Source organism: Pundamilia nyererei, unplaced genomic scaffold, assembly GCF_000239375.1.
Source record: "Pundamilia nyererei isolate P.nyererei 1_Seehausen unplaced genomic scaffold, PunNye1.0 scaffold00018, whole genome shotgun sequence".
Classification (NCBI taxonomy): domain Eukaryota; kingdom Metazoa; phylum Chordata; class Actinopteri; order Cichliformes; family Cichlidae; genus Pundamilia; species Pundamilia nyererei.
Window position 1 is genome coordinate 2,144,399 of NW_005187419.1, and position 19,350 is coordinate 2,163,748.

Consider the following 19,350-nt stretch of genomic DNA (forward strand, 5'->3'; position numbering starts at 1 on the left):
TCTTATTTTATGCCTGGTGAGTCATGACTTACATAATTTCTTTTTTTCCCCCTCCTTCTTTTTTTATTCCAAACATATGACATGCTCATACTCCGGGTTTGCGTGCTGTATTGGTTGAGCTAAAATGCCACTTGCAGTGTATTAACATCACCAACGGGTAGATCGCAGGCCATCGTCTGCAGAGCATCACCTTTAGTCTTACCCCAGTATGTCATACCGCTGTACCTGTCTTGTGGCACTAAGAACTTTATCCCTTTCGCCGTTTATATTTTAGTCTGGTCCACAACAGGTCAGACTGTATCTCTTCACAAGGAGGTTAGCCCAGCAAGCTGTCGCAGCACGTCAGACAGACCGAAGTTCAGTGCGAGGGAGGTAAAATATGCAGATAAATGCAGATAAAAGGAAAATTGCTTTCAACTTTCTTGTGAGCAGATGTTGAAGTGGACATGCTGGAGGAATCTGGCGAGAGTAAACCCTGAGGGGAAGAGTCAAGAATTAGATTGTTCAAGTGGAGGGAGTTTGTCGAAGCGCGTGGTCTTTCTCCCTTTTTTTTCATCTCCTTTGGACAGTTCTAATAATATAAGCACCTCTTACACACAGAAATAACTGCCTGTGGAGAAAACTCCACCACATTTCCACATGGCAGAGACAGCTAGCTTAAGGGAGGGAGGCAGCCATGGCAGTGGCCCAGATTGACTTGACAGTGCCGTAGCGCAGGATGCCTGCCCTGACCACTTCCTCCACATATGGCAGGGTTTCATCTCTGGGGTGTTCAAATAAAGAGCAGAAATGTAGTATAACATTGCCACCATATGCCAGCAGTACTTACAAGCTGAGAGGAACAGTACAAAGGGCTGGCAAGAAACCAAAGCCCTTTGTTCATTGGCTTCATACTGCCCCCTTCTGCATCTTTTTGAGTAATACATTAACAATAAGCAATAATATAAGCACCTTTACTTTCTTCTCACTAAAAAGTCATGCAGATAATGGTCATTTAGAGATTAAAATCTATTTTCTAAAAAAAACAAAGAGGGATAAAAGAAAATTGCATTGATGGTGTTATTTAAAATAGACTTAGTATAAGTAGCCTTTAGGGAATGCTGTTTGAATGCATTTAAATTTTATATAGTTGAGTGATATTAACAAATGTTTCTTTCTGCTTCTTCTTCTGTGTCTAAATCTTAGGGCCAGGCTGACCTGCTAAAGCACGCAAAGAGTGAGGCACTGGACACTCTGCGTCAGATCCACTGTGCAGCTCAGTCCTGTGGCCTCAGTAAAAATGGAGCAGCTTCCCCACAGCTTCAGCACCATCCTCACCACCAGCCGCAGCAGACACAGCAGCAGCCTCAGGCCAAGACCCACCCAGCGCCTCCACTGCTGTGCCAACCCCAAAATCAGCTCCAGTCTCAGACCGCACCTCAGGCTTATCTGCACCCACATTCCCAGCAATATCCCCAGCTGCATCCCCAGCTATCGGCTCCTCCTCTGGCCCCACCTGTTCCAAAACCACCTGCCTACCCTCAACCGCCACCGCTACCCCAGCACCAGTTTCAATTCCAAAACCAGCAGCAGGGGGCAGCAGTACCTCTCGACACCATCCCCGAGAAAGAAAAAGAGACTGTCAGTGACAGTCCTGCGGGATCCTGCTGACCCGCTGCCTGTGCCCACAGAGAATCCGTCCCAAAGAGAGACAGTGAGATAGAGAAGCAGAAAGGTGTAGAAAGAAAGCAAGAGGTCAGTAAAGAAAGAGAGATGGAGGAAGTTGCTGAGAAGTTGAAAGAGATGATGAGGAGGAGGAAGCCTCGTCGTGTTAGAAGCGAGACGCAAGTTTGAGAGGTGATTTGAGTTGGCCAGAGATATGAAAGAGAAGCGAGATACTACACTTCAGCTAGAAGTGAAAAACAGAAGGATAACAGCTGAAAACATCAGTCAGTTCCATACCCCTGTCTCTCTCTGGGCACTGCTATTTTCAAGCCCCTCCACGATGTACTCTAGCTCTGTGGGTACAGGCTTTACCTCACTTTGGCATTTAATGCCACAAATTTGCCTTTTTATTTTCAGAGACACCTTGGCATGTCTTCGAGTGTTTATTTCTTCACATTCACACTTTCCCTCCCACAACTAAGACATACAGGAAACCCTCACTTATTCTGATGATGAAGAGGAGGCCATTTTAATTTTAGTGGCACAAAGTAGAGCAGCTCTACTAGTCTGTAGGGGTCACAAATGGCCATTTCAGCACAAAATAAGCAGCTGTAGTGCTAAAATAGAAAACAAAATCACCCTGATGTATTATTGCTGGTGTCAGTCTTCATCAGGCCCCTCAGATCTCTAGTGTCAATTCTCTTAGGGTTTAAGTTCTCCGGCATTCTTATACACTCCTCACACAATCTTTTTGTCTCCTTCCTAGGGGCTATGTATATGATGTTATGTGAGTTGATGTCCTGGTCCCTAGGATGGAGCACGTCCTTAAGTGACGGAGTTCACCAGTCAGTCACAACTGGAATATTTGACCCCTCCCGTTAGAGGTCAAAGATCATCAGGAACATGATACTGCTGTCTATAAGAATAAAGTGACTATAGATGTAAAATGTATGCAAAGTGTATGAAGGGAACATATATTGCTATAATAATTCTGAGACATTCATGATTGATATTATTATAACTGTTGTTAGTTTTATTGATATCCTAAGTATTTTTTAACATTACTTCCACATACACAGTGATTTGACACCTGTTGTTCTGTGGTGCAGATCAAGCCAACCAGTGCATGTGGGATTGGAATGAAAGGTTTGGGGGTTAGCACCACAACACAACAGTCAAACAGTAACCTGACGTGTTTCACTTCAAAGTGAGTGTGGATTCTGTAAGAGATCTCTTAAGTGGCCCATTAAAACTGGCTTCATTGTTTCTCCTGTCTCCTCTTGTTCATTACTATTTAATAATCATTCAAGTAGCGATATGAACTGGGATAAATGGATGTTCTTTGCAATTTTATTTCGATTTTTAAACTGATAAACTGATATAAGGTTTTTACTGTGCAGGGTTCACACACGGTGCCACTGCTTTTATTTTTTAAAGAGACCTAGCCATTTGAAAGCAACAATCAATATAGCTTTACAAAAGTGCACTGTAATGCATAGTCAATTCTCAATCGATCTTAAATGATTGCCTTATTACTAAAATAGATTTAAGCCATTTAGTTTATCATGAATGAGATAGCACTGCTTCCTGTTGTCCATAAGATGGCAACAAACATTAAGTAAATGGTTGTGAGGATAAAAACAACTTTTAAGAGTTGTTATCTTGTTATTTTTACTGCAAATCTTCCCCGATTTGTAAAGCAGATCATTTGTGCACAGATGTGTCTGACATGCCTGACACCCTACCGGAAGTCTTTTTCTAGGTCTTTTCTTGTGAAGTGCTTTCACTATGAGAGAGTAAAGTCCATGCATCCTCATTAGCATAGACTTTGAATGAACTTGTCATTAGAGCAGAGAAAGGGCAGCCGTTTTTAAAATATATATATATATATATATTTGCTAATAGACTTCAGCCCCTCACCAGTCATTGTAATGGTATGTCTTAATAAACCTTTAGCATGCAGCCACAAAAACATACCTGCAGTGCATCAAAGGTCCAATCAGGCGTCTTGGAGATGACCTGGGATAGGCCGCTAATTAATGGCAGAGAGCTTTACAGCAAACTTCAAATGAGCAAAGACCAAAAAAAGAGAGAGAATCAGTGGTTTTGTGCTACGTTTGTCACTGGTCCAAATGACGTCCAGAGGACTGATGGGATGGATGGCACAGGACAATATAAAAGACACTCATTCTACCCCTGGGACCAGATGACTTCCCTTCAGACAACAGAGCAGATGTTGTGGTTCCCCACCAAGTTCCAACAAGCTGCTGGGATGGAAATGAATAACAAGGTAAGAAGACAGCTTCATTTTTTTTGTTTGTTTGTTGAGCATTTGTCATGGTTTTACTTTGCTGATTTGTTTTGTTTGTTCTTTTTAATTGCTTTTTCTACATTAGCATTCTTTTGTGCTGCTAAGGGTATAAGCAGCCTACTGAAAAACAATTTGGTATCAGTTATTCAATTCTCAAGTGTAGTGGAGGAATACATTTAATGCATTTTCCTATAAATATTTAACTGACCATTTCCTACTGAATGTGGTTTTATCATGTCACCAAGCTCCTATGATAAATACATATGTACATTTATTATACAGCATCTTCTCTTCTGTAACCCTGGAGTGAGGGGATAAAAATAAATAGAAGAATAGAAATAATTTCCCTATGATATAGGAAAAATAACTAATTATGCCTGGCTATATACATATATGTTCAGGCTTATAAACTTTATCATTAAATGTGGGCTGTTTGTATTGTACGTAATGCAATGTTGGTTAAAATTTAAGCTTACCAACATGTTGCATGGGCATGTTGATACTAACTGACCAGTGCTTTAGGCTTATTATCATTGTTTATAATAGATTTCAGTATTATTTTATTATAAATTCAGAGATTTATATTTATTATGCATTGGAATTTGTCCATTCAATTTCATATTAATTCACATTTACATGCACTTCATGCATTTTCGGTTATTTAATCATACCTCTTTAATCCTAAAAATCATATTTTTAATCTGACCAGAAAGCCATGGTATTGGTCTTGCTGCTGCTACTGTCTCAGCTGGCCTGTGACGCTCACAGCGAGCCTGAGTGCTGCAGAGAACCGTCTCGTCCCTGCCGCCTTTATGTGTTGCTGTGTCGCTCAGGCAACAAGGGACCGGGTGGAGCCCTCACGGATGATGCGGCCGCTGGGATCCTCACTCTGGGCAAACGAAAAGAGGACGAGTATCGCTTTCAGAGCCGACTCCAACAGCTCCTACAAGGCTCCAGGAACCAAGCAGCAGGGATTCTGACAATGGGGAAGAGAACCAGAGAGAGAGCTGGGGAGCAGTACATGGACTGGATGGCTCAATCTGGAACGACCATTATGACACCCCTGCCTGTTTGAAACTGAGTAAAACCAGGGACGCTGTTTAAATGAAAAAAGTCACATCTTCCACCAAATGTATATTTTTTTTCCCCTCAGAAATAATGTGAATTTGAATGTGATCTTCAAATTTTAGGAAAAATGTTCTATATTGTACATATATGTAAAAGGGTCTGTGATCTAATAAAAAAGAATCAAAGCTGATCAACTGTTAACTTTCATGATTATATACAAAGGTGACAAACACTCAATTTTATTTTCTGGAATAAGTTAAGCATTTGATAGACGTTTCTTGGGTGATGGGAGGAATATGGGATAAAAAGCACACTGTGGAAGACACCCAGAGATTTAAAATAGATAATCAAGATTTATCCACGTGAAAATCACTGATGAATGCCTGAATCCAGCCAAAAAATAAAAACAACCTTCGTGTTAGTCTATAAGCACAATCCATCAGCCACACCCAAGGTAAATAGTAACCAGCCACCAGTGCATGTAGGGTGCTTCAGGTTTCTTAAATTTAATTTTGCTTCATCTAAGTGTAGTATGGTGAAAAGATATGATCCCTGTAGCTATAGGGAGAATAAAACATAAAGCACAAACTGTTTTTTTAACTGCTTCCTTACCAGGTATTAAAGGCATAGACTTCCAAGGTAGTCTGCCGATTTGAAATACTGGAACAGACACATGCCTCCCTGTAATGCTAGCAATCATTGCAAGGCACCTGACTCAAACTCAGTCCGGCTGGTGGCTTTTTAAAGAATTTTTTATATCTGCCAAACTGACACAGATGCATATAAATCTCAAATCTGTCCAACAGAAAGTACCTCTGATTAAAACAAACAAAAACAAAACTGTTTGTGATTAAAAATAGAAATTTTCATGGGTATGAATATATATGCGTAACTAATATAGTGGATTTGTGTGCACAACAGCTTTATGCAACCATATGGAGTCGAGAGGAAATGCTAATAAGTGACGATGAAACATAAAGAACCAGTGAAATCTGCTATTTCGAGGTCAGTTTGTGTGTATAGGTTTTTACTGCATCTTCTACAGCAGCTATCTGCGTGGGTGTTTGTTGATGCATGGGGAGTAAAGAAAATGTGAAATCGAGGTGGTGATACAGACAGCAGCCTGTTAGATTCTTCAAGCACATCAACAAAAAGCCTAGCAGCAAATTGACTATTATTACACTGAGCAAAAACAGGAATCGCTTGATGCTGTGCTTTATTCAACTTGACCTCTACCCTCATGTGTCAAAAGAAGGGCTGATAAAAACACAGAATCGTTCCAGAGATGCCAAAGAAGATAATCAGTTGCGTTCTTCCACAGCAAACAAAACGTGCACACACACCTCCCTTTCTGTGTTATTAACGCGGGATCCAGCTGTACCTCGGAAAAAATGATTGGTAATTTAAGTGAGAAGTCTAAGCAACAGAAAATCCTCTTCTGCCACCCATTGTGGAGTTTCACAAAAGATAGAGGTGAGAGCGTCAGAAAGCAAGAGATGGAAGAAAAAGGAAAGTTATTTCTAATAACTTCTCTGGGGAGAAGGCAAGGTTTTATGTGAGAAAGAAAGTGAAGGCAAGAGATATTTCATAAATTCAGTGGATAGAACGGGGGATGGTTCAAGCTTTTTTCTATGAGAGAGAGGGAGCGAGAGAGAAGGGGAGGGAGCGAGCGAGAGAGGCTGGGGACTCAGTGGCAAGATTCATGGAGAGTGGAGTTACACTGACTGAGGAGCAGCTGAGACTTTGCTGTGATACTGGAGCAGTGCTGAGCACAGAGCGATGCACAACTGAACCTGAATACTTCTGACTCCGGCTGAGAAAAGCTTTAGAGCTTTAGCACGGAAAACCTCTGAATTTTCCTTCAAAGAAGAAATGGAAAACTCTGTGATACATTTCAGTAGTTTTATCCACTCAATATAGAATATATAAAACTTCCACTCCACTGAAGAGTTACAAGAAAACTCAAGAAGCGGTGTTGAAAGTCTAATTCGGGTCTTCTATAGGGAATGGTGGCAAACTAATTGAAACTAGGACTCTGTGACCTTTTTTTCTGGTGAAAGATGCCTGTAATGAAGGGCCTCCTTGCTCCACAAAATACCTTCTTGGACACCATTGCCAATCACTTTGATGGAACTCGTAAGTATTTTGGGGAGAGGGGATCACTTTGCATTAATACAGATTTTTTTAAAAGAATGCTGATAATTACATTTCTGATGAATATACATGAATAGTAAATCGATTAACCTGCAGACCAAGTATTCGGAATCTGCGACTGATATTGTTGGACAAGTCAAACTGCTAGTCCCCGCAGATTTTGATCAGTATGTGTTCTTCTTAAAATGTGTATTACTTATATTGAAAGAAATGGTATATAATACATTTATATATGAAATATGTCGGCTGCAAAAGGTCAATCAATTTTAAAGATGAAGCTTTCCCAGCTTGCGTTTAGGATTTTTGCCATTGGCATTTCTGTAACCCAATTTAGGACTGTGACAGGCGCTGATAAACACTGCTGTCAATCAATATGTCCAACAGTAGTGAGATCCCATTTAATATGTTGGAGCTGAAGAGCCACTTGTTGAGATGATGTGTTGCTTGTTAGAATATTTCCCTGTTGAGAATAATGTCAAGGTCTTTCTCAACAGCAAACAAAAAAAAAAAGGCAAATCAATTTTTTCAGGAGCAACATTAAAGTTTTAGAGCTAAAGTCTGGCATCTTTCTTTCAGTTTAAAATCTACCAAAAAAGAAGGGAAAAAATATATATATGAGCTTTTTAAAAAGTTACTGAAAAATCCATTGTTTATTATAAGACCGGCTCAGCACAGTGTCGTTAATTAAATAACTATGTGCGGCAGTTACAGAATGATGCTAATAACTGAAAACACTACTGGATTTAAACACTAGACTTTGCTGAATAATTAATCCTGATTAAATACCAGCTCTAATAAAACATATTACTTTTTAGCATTTAATTACAGCCATTAAAGTTTCAAATGAAAATGTAGCTTATGCACCAAGTGCTTGACATGATTTGATTTTTGCTCATTATGTGAAACTACACTACAATGTAAAGCTAATATTTACATGTGCTTGGATTACTAAGAAAGCACAATTATTTTTCCAGTCTTATGTAACCTAGCATGAGATGAAGAGGCAGATTAACAGTCTCACTCTACAGCACATAGAATATTGTACTTTTTTTCTTCTTGTTTCTGGGTAATAAGTGGCTTTTCTTCCTGCTTGTTCTGCCTCAGAAGCAAAGAAATGAAACAACATTCTCACACTATAACACTTAATATACAGAAAGAAAAATCTTATTACCTTAGCATATGGAACAGATCCACCTGGTTACACCCACTCAAACACATATGAACAATACCAGGCATGGAAAGTTACATCTTACATCAAGTATCCAAGCATGTCAGTTTTACTCTACATCAGATTTAGTGAAAAAAAAAGAGAAACACATCAACAATATATATATATATATATATATATACTTTTTCAGAAAACAAGAAAAGTGGTGCACAGGTCAGACGTTGCATTTCTCTCGCCATTGAAAATTCTCCATCTGTTCTCTGAGGTTTTTTGCCCTCACCTTCACATCCGCAGAAAACAGATATAGAATTGCATTTACACATATCTGGGCAGCAAACATGTTTTCATTATCTGGCAGCCACAGTGCCTCTGTATGTGAGTCGTGCGTCGGTGGACTGATCAAGTCACTGAGTAGGTTGTAAAAGGATCAACTGACAAGAGATGGCTTCAGCATAATGCCGCAGGAATCCAGGAATAGTTGAAAAATATATGTTAATTGATTTGAAAGTGTTGGATCACATACTGTGAGGGTGACTGAATATAGGCAGTATGATCCTGACATGAGAGCAGAGAGATTAATTTAGATGAATTACTGCATATGCAAGAGACAGAGAGCCAATCAAATATAATTTGAGGTGTGGTTCAGTCAACCTGTGAAAGCAGGAAAAGTTTACTTTTTCATCTAGTCACTCACAACTTATACAGGGTACTGATCTTAATCGACAATTTTAAAGCTTTCAGAATAATATTCATTAGATATATGTGCACTGTAGTCTGTAGAAGCAAAAGGAGTCTATCAAACGTGTTTGTTTTTGTGCTGAAATTGCAGTTGTCTCCTCCCCACATTCTGTTGTGGATAGTTAGGAATACTAAATGCATCTGAATCAACAAATGCTTGCATTTTAACAATGTTTTTGCAGTGATTCACATCATTTTGAGGTTTGATGACTGTCAGTGTTAACCATGGTTATGGCATGTTGACCCAATTGCTATTCAAACATTTTGTTTGTGAGGGGTGGCTAGTCAAAAGAAAGTCAGAGTAGCTTTAAGACTGCGGGCTTGCACCAGTATAAGATAAATTAAGGTTATTTCAACTGTAAATCATGCACAGCTAGTCCAATAATGTCCAAAAATACAAATGTGGTGCAGGAGATTATCGTAGCAGGTCCCCTTTGAGCAAGTGGACTTAGTCAAATCTATTAAATGTGTTTTGTACAAATCAGAGTGAGGTTACTGTTGCAACATTACCATTTTTTTCCTGCACAAATTGCCATGGCAACATAGGCGCAGGAAGATCTTAATTTAGCTTCTTATGAGATTAAGTGCACACACTTCAGGTGAAAAAAATCAAATAAAAAAAAAACCTTGCACATGTGTTCTTCTGGAGGCAACACTTTGTTAGCACCCTTTAGTGATGCTGGCAATTATTTTGTGGTTGAAAAATCATTTAAAATACAATACCGTATGACAGCATGCATCTGAATAAACTGCTATTATCAGTCTCTGTTTACTTTCCAAGCTGTAGAGAGAACACAAAGCATCAGCCTCATTATATCTGGCCGCAGTACAGGTGCTTGGTGTTGTCCTTGCAGCTATATCATCATTGGAGTGCTTTGCTACATAAGCAAACAAAGAACTTTGGGGGAATTAAATTTGCTTGCATCAAAGTGTGTTTGAACGAACAAATAAAAGATGACATGTCAGTGTACTCAGTCTATTTGTCTAAATATTGATGGGTTGGACAACTGAAAGCACACTTCCATTAGTCATTGAATGATGAAGACATCTGGTTGTTGCGTCCCTTTACAATAGAGTCTAAACTGCATCACCCCAAAAAGTTTATTTCTATATATCAGTTTGTAACTTAAGGAACTGGGCAAGTTGGGTAAGCTATTCTATTTTCCAACTTTTTGACTGGTGATACACAAAGAAAAGCTATTCTTACACTGTTATTTAATTATTAATTATTTGGCAACAATGATAAGAGCTATTGTTGGTGGAGTAAAGATGTAATGTACAGTCTGTCAAGCAGGGTGGTGGCAGCACCTTACTATGGGGCTGTTTTCCATTCACATTGTCAGTGGACTGATTCTTATATAGTACTTTTCTGCTCTCCCAGAGCACTCAAAGCACTTTATACAACATCCCTCATTCACAGATCTTCGACTTGGGGTTAGTATCTTTCCCAAGTATATTTAGCATACAGACTGGAGCAGCAAGGGATTAAACCACCAACCTTCCAACCAGCAGTTGACCCGCTCTACCTCTTGAGCTACAGCCACCCTGACTCACTGTGAAGTGAATGGAAAAATAAAAAAAGGAGGACTTTAACTTCACCTCAAATCAACAATTAGAGGTTTGAAAAGATGTTTGCGCACAAAATTGGTTTTGGAATTGATAAAGTAGGCTAACATTAAGCTTCTGGATAGCATTCCCAAAAACCCTAACCTAAACTTTGCTCATAAATTGTGCCGGGTCCATGCCAGGAAATCAGTCAGTTTAAATGAACTCCACCAATTTCGCATAGTTTGGTGGAAATGTAATTGAAATTTTTGGTTAACAGGACAAAACATTTTGGAAAATATTCATCAGTGCAATGTCTAATGACTGAAAATGATTTAGAACCAGAGTCTCACTGAGGTCCTGGGACCAGCTGGCACTCTGCATATATTCTTGGACTTAATGCTCACCAGCAGCAAACTTCAAAGCTCTCTTTGATGTACACTAGATAACTGCCAACTTCAGGGTTCTGAGCTGAAAACACAAAGAATGACTCAGATAGGAAAAGTTACTTTTTGTGCTTCAAAAGAACTTGTATTTAAAAATTTATATTAAAAAACATTATACTTGACACATTTAAATGTTTTCTTTCAGAACTGCAGCTATATACTTTGGCTACATCTATGCACTTCCTACTGTTCGATTCGCCATGTCTGTTTCTCCAGGTCACACAATAACTTTACCTGATTTTTGATCTTTTTATTTTCCTCACAGACTGTAACTTCCTCCTGGGAAATACTCAGGGGAGCTGTGGATACCCTATTGTCTACTGCTCCGATGGCTTTTGTGAGTTAACCGGCTTTGTTCGAACAGAGGTGATGCAGAAAACCTGCACGTGTCGTTTCCTTCACGGGGCTGAGACCAGTGAAAATGTGATTCAACAGGTAGACAAAGCCCTGGAAGGCCAGCAGGAGTACCAAGGAGAAGTCTGTTTTTATAGGAAAAATGGTGAGAATCACAGACACTCACGGTCACAAACGAGAATGACTTGAGCTTGGCAACAACAAAAAATTGTTATTTCATCAGTATTAGAGATCTAATCATCATTTTGGTGAATTAATTGTCTGACGAGGTAATGTCTTTGTAATAACATTTTTAATACTCCCAGGAAATCCATTCTGGTGCCTCCTGGATATTGTACCAATTAAAAATGAGAAAGGTGAGGTTGTGCTGTTCCTGTTATCCTTCAAAGATGTCAGCGAATCACATGGAAAAAAACATCGCTGTACTCAAAGAGACGGTGAGGCCTGGCTGCTTGCGTTTCTTTCGTTTTTAACAAAAGCACTTATTTTTTGTGTCATTTAATGTGCATTTTTTGGCATAATTTACACACAATTTTATTTAGTGCGTATTATTTTCCTTACAGGAATGTTAGAGATTGCTGACCAGAGAAGAAAAAGTGGACAATCACACTTTTTTCAAAGCAGAGAGAGGGGGAGAACCATTCTACACCACTTGAACAGGCTGTTCACCAAGAGGAACAAGAAGAAGTTGCCTAATGTGAGAGCAAACCACTGGCTTAGAAATAAACACAGTTTTACACTTTTACTAGCTAAACATTTACACTCAACAACAAAGCTGTCCTTTATATGCTAATAATCAGGTAACCCTGAGTCAGGTGAGTTTTGCATTTAGTACCAAGGTGTACCAGATAGGGGCAGTTGGCCCTATTCAAACAGCTGTGATGATGATGATGATGATGATGTGTCATACTTTTAGTGCCCTTCAAGAATTAGAGTACTTGCAAACACAGTCCGGGCACTTGAGATTTGCAGGCTTGTAAAATTAGCTTACTCTCTCCATCTGTGTCATCACTATGCCACCAAGCAAGGATATCAAAGCAGTGCTGATTTGAAGTCTAAAGCTGAATGACTTGTTATCTTTTCAGAGTGTGTTCCAGAAACCGTCCCTGCCCGAGTACAAGGTGGCAGCTGTGAAGAGGTCCCGCTTTATCCTGCTGCACTACAGCATGTTCAAGGCTCTGTGGGACTGGTTAATCCTTCTGGCAACTTTCTATGTCGCAGTCACAGTGCCTTACAACGTCTGCTTTGTCAGCCATGATGAGGACGGTGACCATCGGCCACTTGTCAGCCGCAGTACCATAGGCAGTGACATTGCTGTAGAGATGCTCTTCATTCTTGGTATAATATATTTGAATTTATTGAAAAAAATAAGGATGCAGTAGTATAACCTTTAATATTTTTTTTTTTAGGTAAAATTGAAATACTAAACACCTTAAACAAATGAAAATGTTTTTCTAAGAGGTTCTACTCTGCAAGCTACTAGTCTCTTCTACCTGTTACTTACATTACGAACAGACAACAATGTTAAGTTTAAATGAAGAAACATATTCCCCAGTGCAGCTGCAGTAGTTTCCCTGGCAATGGCTAACACACGACTACCTCCTACTTTTTCTCACCCACTCAGGCTGTCTTTGTTGCCCTAGGTTAGAAATCATAATTAGATTTCTCTCACGTCGTCCCATTTTTCCTCCAAAGAATGCGCGATAGCACATGTGCCACGAGGCTCGCTGACTTCTTGTCTCTCAACAAGTTTGTCTGGGGACAGACACCATCACAAAATTAGCTCACCTGGTAGCACGTTTTTCCTTTTTTTCTTTCATTTAAACTCATCCTCAGTTCATTCTTACTGAAATTAAACAAACAGTCGCCTTTTCAGTATACAAAAGAGAGTTGGGTTTATTGCCAGGGAAACCTTGCATTAACTGCTTTGTGCTTCTTATGCTGCAAATTCTATTTGTCCTTGCAACATGCAGCTTGATATGTTTCTTTGTTTAACATTCTTGGGCTGCAACCCCCGCCCCTTACTCATAGAATCTGTGCAACTTTAACTAGCACTATAACAATGATTTAATTATTTGCTGAAATGAGGCTTTGTATCCTAATATCCCGCTGTCTTCTTGAGCTATATTGTTGTAATGTATATTATTTTATATATTAACTGCCCCGGCTATGACTCTAGTGAAATCTTGTTTTCTTTGTTCTGGTTTGCCATCTTTCTCTTTTGTTTTTAACTTTACTGTTCCTTTTCAGATATTCTCCTGAATTTCCGTACCACCTTTGTGAGTCAGTCAGGTCAGGTGGTGTACGACACCCGATCCATCTGCCTCCATTATTGCACTACCTGGTTCTTTGTAGATCTGATTGCAGCACTCCCCTTTGACCTTCTCTATGCTTTCAACATTACAGTGGTAAGACTTTTATTCCAGATACGTGAAAATCTAAAATTAACTTTGTTTTATATTTTCCAGTGTCTTTAAATGGACTAACTTTAAGCCTATAGTGAGTAATGCTATAGTGCTATTTCCCCCAGAGAAGCGAGTGGAGATGATTATCCTTCTACATTCATGCCCTTCACTGAACATTCTTGTTAGTCTGCTTGCTTCGACACTACTACTTCTCATGGATTAGTCTTAGTTTGCCAAAGGCAACTTCAGCTGACGCACAAAGTCATCTCCCTAACTGTATTTTTGTTTTGTTCGATGTCCGCTGCAAACTCTCCAGCTATTACGCTGTTCTAACTTTGATAGTATTTGATGGTACTAACAGAGAAGTGGGAATGTGTCACAAGTTAAACACACTCATACAGATCCTTGAACGACAAAACTACTAAATAAACTAATCTGCATCTTTGATGTTGTACTTTTCCACTCCTTTTCCAGACTTCATTGGTGCACCTGTTGAAAACAGTCCGTCTGCTGCGCTTGCTACGGCTGTTACAAAAACTGGATCGATATTCCCAGTACAGCGCTGTAGTCCTGACCCTGCTCATGTCTGTGTTTGCACTGCTTGCTCATTGGATGGCTTGTGTCTGGTATATCATTGGACGCAAGGAGATAGAAAGCGGTGACCCAGTAACCTGGGACATAGGTGAGGACACTGCAGTTTTGTTTGAATAGTCCCACACAGTTAAAAGTATAATATTCTCCCTCACTCGTTTGCTTTACTGAGACAAATTAGGTGTCTTTTTTTGGCAACATCGCCCTGTCAGTGCTGCACGTCTCAGCTAATGCTTGAATGCTTCAGCATCATTTCATCCCCTAGCTTGTTTCCTCAGAGGAAGTGTAGGTCAAGAAAAGATTGCATTATATCACCAGTAACACATTATGTCATTCTATATTATATCATGTATTATATCACCTACGACAGCAGAAAAGTTCAACCATTAAAAAAGAATAACAAAAGTTAATTTAATCACTCAGATAGACCTACGTAACAACCTTCTCACCTCTTCCACCAGGTTGGCTTCAGGAGCTGGGAAAACGTCTGGAGACGCCGTACATCAACAGCACCGTGGGTGGTCCATCCTTGCCTAGCGCCTACATTGCTTCTCTCTATTTCACCCTCAGCAGCCTTACAAGTGTTGGTTTTGGGAATGTGTGCGCCAATACAGATGCAGAGAAAATCTTCTCCATCTGTATTATGCTGATGGGAGGTGAGTTTAAAGGACTTGGCAGGAAATTCCCAACTATATGAAAAATGTTTCAAGAATGTCCCCATATTTCTGTCACCTCCAGCCCTGATGCATGCAGTAGTCTTTGGCAACGTGACTGCTATCATCCAGCGCATGTATTCACGTCGCTCCCTCTACCACACCCGCATGAAGGATCTCAAGGACTTCATCCGTGTGCATCGGCTACCTCAACAGCTCAAGCAAAGGATGTTGGAGTACTTTCAGGCCACCTGGTCTGTCAACAATGGAATCAACACCAATGAGGTGGGTAAAGAATCACACTTTAGCCGTGTTCTCCTGGCTCTTTGTGTTTATGAAAAATATTTGCTTGGACATAATAAGTTATTTTTCTGGCAGAATGCATCATTTTAATATGTAGCTGAAGAATATGTCTATTCTTTTTGGATATTGGTTATTCTACACTCAGAAATGCCATTCTTAAAATATGGGGCACCTCAGATTCTCTGGAGTCTTATTCCAGTTCTTTAAGTAGATAGTCCTTTTTTGCAAATAGAATTTCAGTATACTGCCAGAGCCTATCTAGGAGAAGTTCCTGTAATTACAAGGGTTGGAGCTGAAATAGAGAGACCACTCATTAACACCCCCAACCATCAGTATCCTCAGATAATTAATTCAGTGTTGAAGGTAACAGAGAGAGCCACTGGTTTCTGAGAACATGCTGGCAGTATTATCATGTCTTTAAAAACACAGTCTGCCCTTTTTTTTATTTGTTTAATTTAGGAGTGGTTAACCATACCATATGTGTAGGCTTCTTAGTAGCACTATTGCATAGTCAAATATCTCTAAGTAATTGTCTAAAACAAAAAGATTGAAGTATTTTAAAAGGAGAGTACCTGGTGATTTTTGACTACAAGAGGAGGGACAGACTTTACAGGAAACACGTAAATGCAGTACTGCAATATTCCAGTTTTATCAAGCCGAAATGTAGCAAGACAAGAAGGCAGTGGAGTTTTGTTTCTGTGAGAAGAATATCTGGGTGAACAATGAGCTGATAATTACAAGTACTTAAAAAAAGAGGGTAATTTGTGTCCTGCAAAGCTCTATATGCATTTAAGTACCGGTACGGTGGTTAACTATTAAATAGCGGTTCTTATTTTTATCGTGTCCTCGCTCTTAGCTGTTACATGACTTCCCAGATGAACTGCGAGCTGACATTACCATGCATCTGAACAAAGACATACTGCAGCTGCCTGTGTTTGAGCGAGCCAGCAGAGGGTGTCTGCGCTCCCTCTCCCTCCACATCAAAACTTCCTTCTGTGCACCAGGGGAATATCTTATCCGCCAAGGAGATGCCCTACAAGCTAATTACTTTGTGTGCTCCGGTTCCCTGGAGGTTCTGAAAGATGGCATGGTCCTAGCGATCCTGGGTCAGTATGCACCCAGTGTTTTAATGTTAATCTCATACAGATTTCTCTACATATTAGCTGTGTATTGACATATTACACATACTATGTTTATGTGACAATCCCTACAGGCAAAGGCGACCTCATAGGGGCTGACCTACCAGAGCATGACAAGGTGATCAAGACCAATGCAGATGTGAAGGCACTGACATACTGCGACTTGCAGTACATCAGTGTCAGGGCTTTGAGGGAGGTCCTGGGGCTTTATCCAGAGTATTGCAGTCGGTTCAGCTTGGACATCCACCACAATCTCACCTACAACTTGAGAGAAGGCAGTGAAGCTGATGTAAGACATTTACTTTGAAACAATGGAATAAAACTGAGAATGAGACACATTCGAATGCACCACAATTCAGAATATGGTGTACAAACATACCTATGCTATATGGAACGCTTTACATGTTCAGTTTCCAGTGTGAGTGTAATGCTTTGTTCATTTTCACTTCCATGCCTTTAGGGAGTAACACGGTTTCAGCTGACACCCAGGCAGTCTCAGGTATGTCTGCCTCATTAGGATGATTAATTTAGCCTTGACATGCTTGATACAGCCATAGTTAAATCTGTCTTAGCTTAAGGGATTAGTCCGGCTTGCATTGCATTCTCTTGATAAATGTCATGTAGATATGAAAACACTTAAAATGCCTTTTTTTTATAGTTGAGATAATAATGCTCCAGTTGCTGCTAGGTAACAGAGAGAAATGGAGCAAACAGCATGTACTATATATGGTTTCTACACTCCAGTCATCAAGAAAAACACTAAGCTTAATTAAAACTATCCTACAAGAGAAGTATTTCTGACACTATCAAAATCACTAGACTAAGAATTTTTGTAGCAAACGAATCTATTACCCAAACAAAAATCATGCACAAATCTTTGCAATCGGCTTCATTGAGTTTTCCATCTTTTTTCTCCTCAGTTTATGGATCATAAACTGCCCTATATTATTCAAGGAGCTGATGTAAAACATACAGACCACGTAAAATACTCTCAGCACCAGAGACTGCCTCTACTACAGAGTATGGGCAGCCCTGTCCATCAACCCTGCCTCAGCACGTTGCTGGGCGAGGAGCTCCGGCACATCTGTGCACTGCAGCTCTGCCGATCACCTGCTCAGGGAAGCAGGGGTTGTAGTCCTTCCCCACAACCTTTTTTCAGCGAGGAGCTCTCTCCATCTCCTTTACCCAGTCTTACCAGTGACCTAGACTTGAACCATCGGCCTGCCAAACTCATGCCATCCGGTTCTTGTATTAGTCCTCTGAACCTCAGCCCCAGGTGACCTATTCATTCTCCTTTGGTCAAATATCAATAATCTGTTTGCATATAATTAAATTAATATAACACCCATTTGTCTTACTGTCAGGGTCGTGGATGGAATTGAGGATAATGATCACACATTTCAGTTTAATATGGAACAGAGCGAGGCAAAGACTAATGTTGCAGGTAAAGTGTCTGAAAACTGCATGATTAATGAGAAATTGTAAATATAAGCCTTTCTGTTCAGGACTAGACATTAAATATAACCCAAAGTCGGGACAGATTAGATGAGTTTCTCACTTTTTTTAAAAAAAAATCCTTTTTCAGATCGGTTACACATCTGTAGCCTGTTTCTTGAGACAGAAGAAGTGAGACAGAGCGTCAGCAAACTAAGCAAAGAGGTATGTTCCCTTATTAGGCAAAAGTGTTGCTCCTTGAAATATGCCCAAATGTGTTTTGTGACAGTAACCTTTACCTTTGACCAAGTGAATCTAATCAGTTAATGCTTGAATTCATATCAACTTAACATGATAGCAGTTACAAATAAACAGTTAACAGTTTTGAATAAACAGTCATTATTTCTCATTCTTTCAGGTAAACAACTTAAACCAAGATGTTTCCAACCTTGCCAAGGAACTCCATGACATAATACATTTTCTGCATTCTCATATGACAATGCTCCACAATAACTCTCCAGCTTCCACATGTTCATGTGGCACTCAGGTGCTCCCCAACCCAAGTGTGACAACTTCTAGCCACTGGCAACCGGATGTCCCTTTAAATATCTCCACTGAGTTACCACCTGTTCATGAAATGATTAGCCATCCTGCTAGAAATATATGGCACTCCAGTGGAATACCCTCCCAGTGCACCAGTTCCGCCTTGCTGTACTCGTCAAGCACAATACCATCCTGTTCACACCTGGTCTGCTCTGACAGAGACACAACTCAGAGGCTTCAGTGCTTCTCTAGCCCTTTCCAAACACCCAGAACATCTCCAGGCTCTCCTTACATGACCTCCTCTCATGCCCATGGAGGTCCATCGCTCCTGGGTATCAGTTCTGCCTTCAGTGGCTACCCATTAAGTTCTCAGGCCTCACACGTGGTTAGTAGTGCAAAAATCCACACGATAAGCAGCACCCACTCCTTATGTTCTACAGTAAACTGTGGCTACTCCCAGCCACCCCTAAGTGTTCAAACCAACTCGGATTCTTCACATAATCAGACCAAATCCCAGACACCTATACATTTATCCACCACTCCTTCAGCCCAACCACAGTATCACACTGCCTTTAGCTCTTTGACGCCATCAAGAGCCCACACTTTGATATACACAGGATACGAGGACCAGCGAGGTACTGTCGAAGGCTCCAGACAGAATGATCCGGTAGGATCCAGTCCTGTCCACCAAACACAGGACCTGGCAAATTCTCTGATGGAGCAAGTACCAAACATGGACAGTAAAGCTTCACTTTATAAAGAGAGGACAGAGACCATGGAGTCTCATTCCACAGGAGACAGCATTCTTGATATGAAAGAAAGGCCACACTGATGACATCCCTATCTGGTTGTGC

General features: G+C 40.2%; 3 protein-coding genes across 3 annotated transcripts in view; all 3 read left to right on the forward strand.

The window, feature by feature from the left end:
• Nucleotides 1-2,901, forward strand: part of LOC102209040 (inactive phospholipase C-like protein 2) — a 65,129-nt gene extending 62,228 nt beyond the window's left edge. Inside the window, exon 6 of the mRNA XM_005726082.1 lies at nt 1,186-2,901. Coding sequence (XP_005726139.1) covers nt 1,186-1,650 — 465 coding nt within the window. The 3' untranslated portion in view covers nt 1,651-2,901. The remainder of the gene's footprint in view (nt 1-1,185) is intronic.
• Nucleotides 2,902-3,850: 949 nt separating this feature from the next.
• On the forward strand, nt 3,851-5,093 carry hcrt (hypocretin (orexin) neuropeptide precursor). Its single transcript, XM_005726083.1, has 2 exons — nt 3,851-3,934; nt 4,665-5,093. Exons 1-2 carry the CDS (start codon nt 3,851-3,853, stop codon nt 5,028-5,030), a joined length of 450 nt encoding a protein of 149 aa, XP_005726140.1. The 3' UTR covers nt 5,031-5,093.
• Nucleotides 5,094-7,039: 1,946 nt separating this feature from the next.
• On the forward strand, nt 7,040-19,331 carry kcnh4a (potassium voltage-gated channel, subfamily H (eag-related), member 4a). The gene is made up of 16 exons (XM_005726084.1): nt 7,040-7,159; nt 11,340-11,573; nt 11,734-11,865; nt 11,992-12,125; nt 12,514-12,766; nt 13,679-13,836; nt 14,308-14,515; nt 14,886-15,080; nt 15,163-15,362; nt 16,237-16,486; nt 16,594-16,808; nt 16,980-17,018; nt 17,440-17,795; nt 17,884-17,963; nt 18,105-18,178; nt 18,372-19,331. Exons 1-16 carry the CDS (start codon nt 7,084-7,086, stop codon nt 19,326-19,328), a joined length of 3,561 nt encoding a protein of 1,186 aa, XP_005726141.1. The 5' UTR covers nt 7,040-7,083; the 3' UTR covers nt 19,329-19,331.
• The last annotated feature ends 19 nt before the right edge of the window (nt 19,332-19,350 follow it).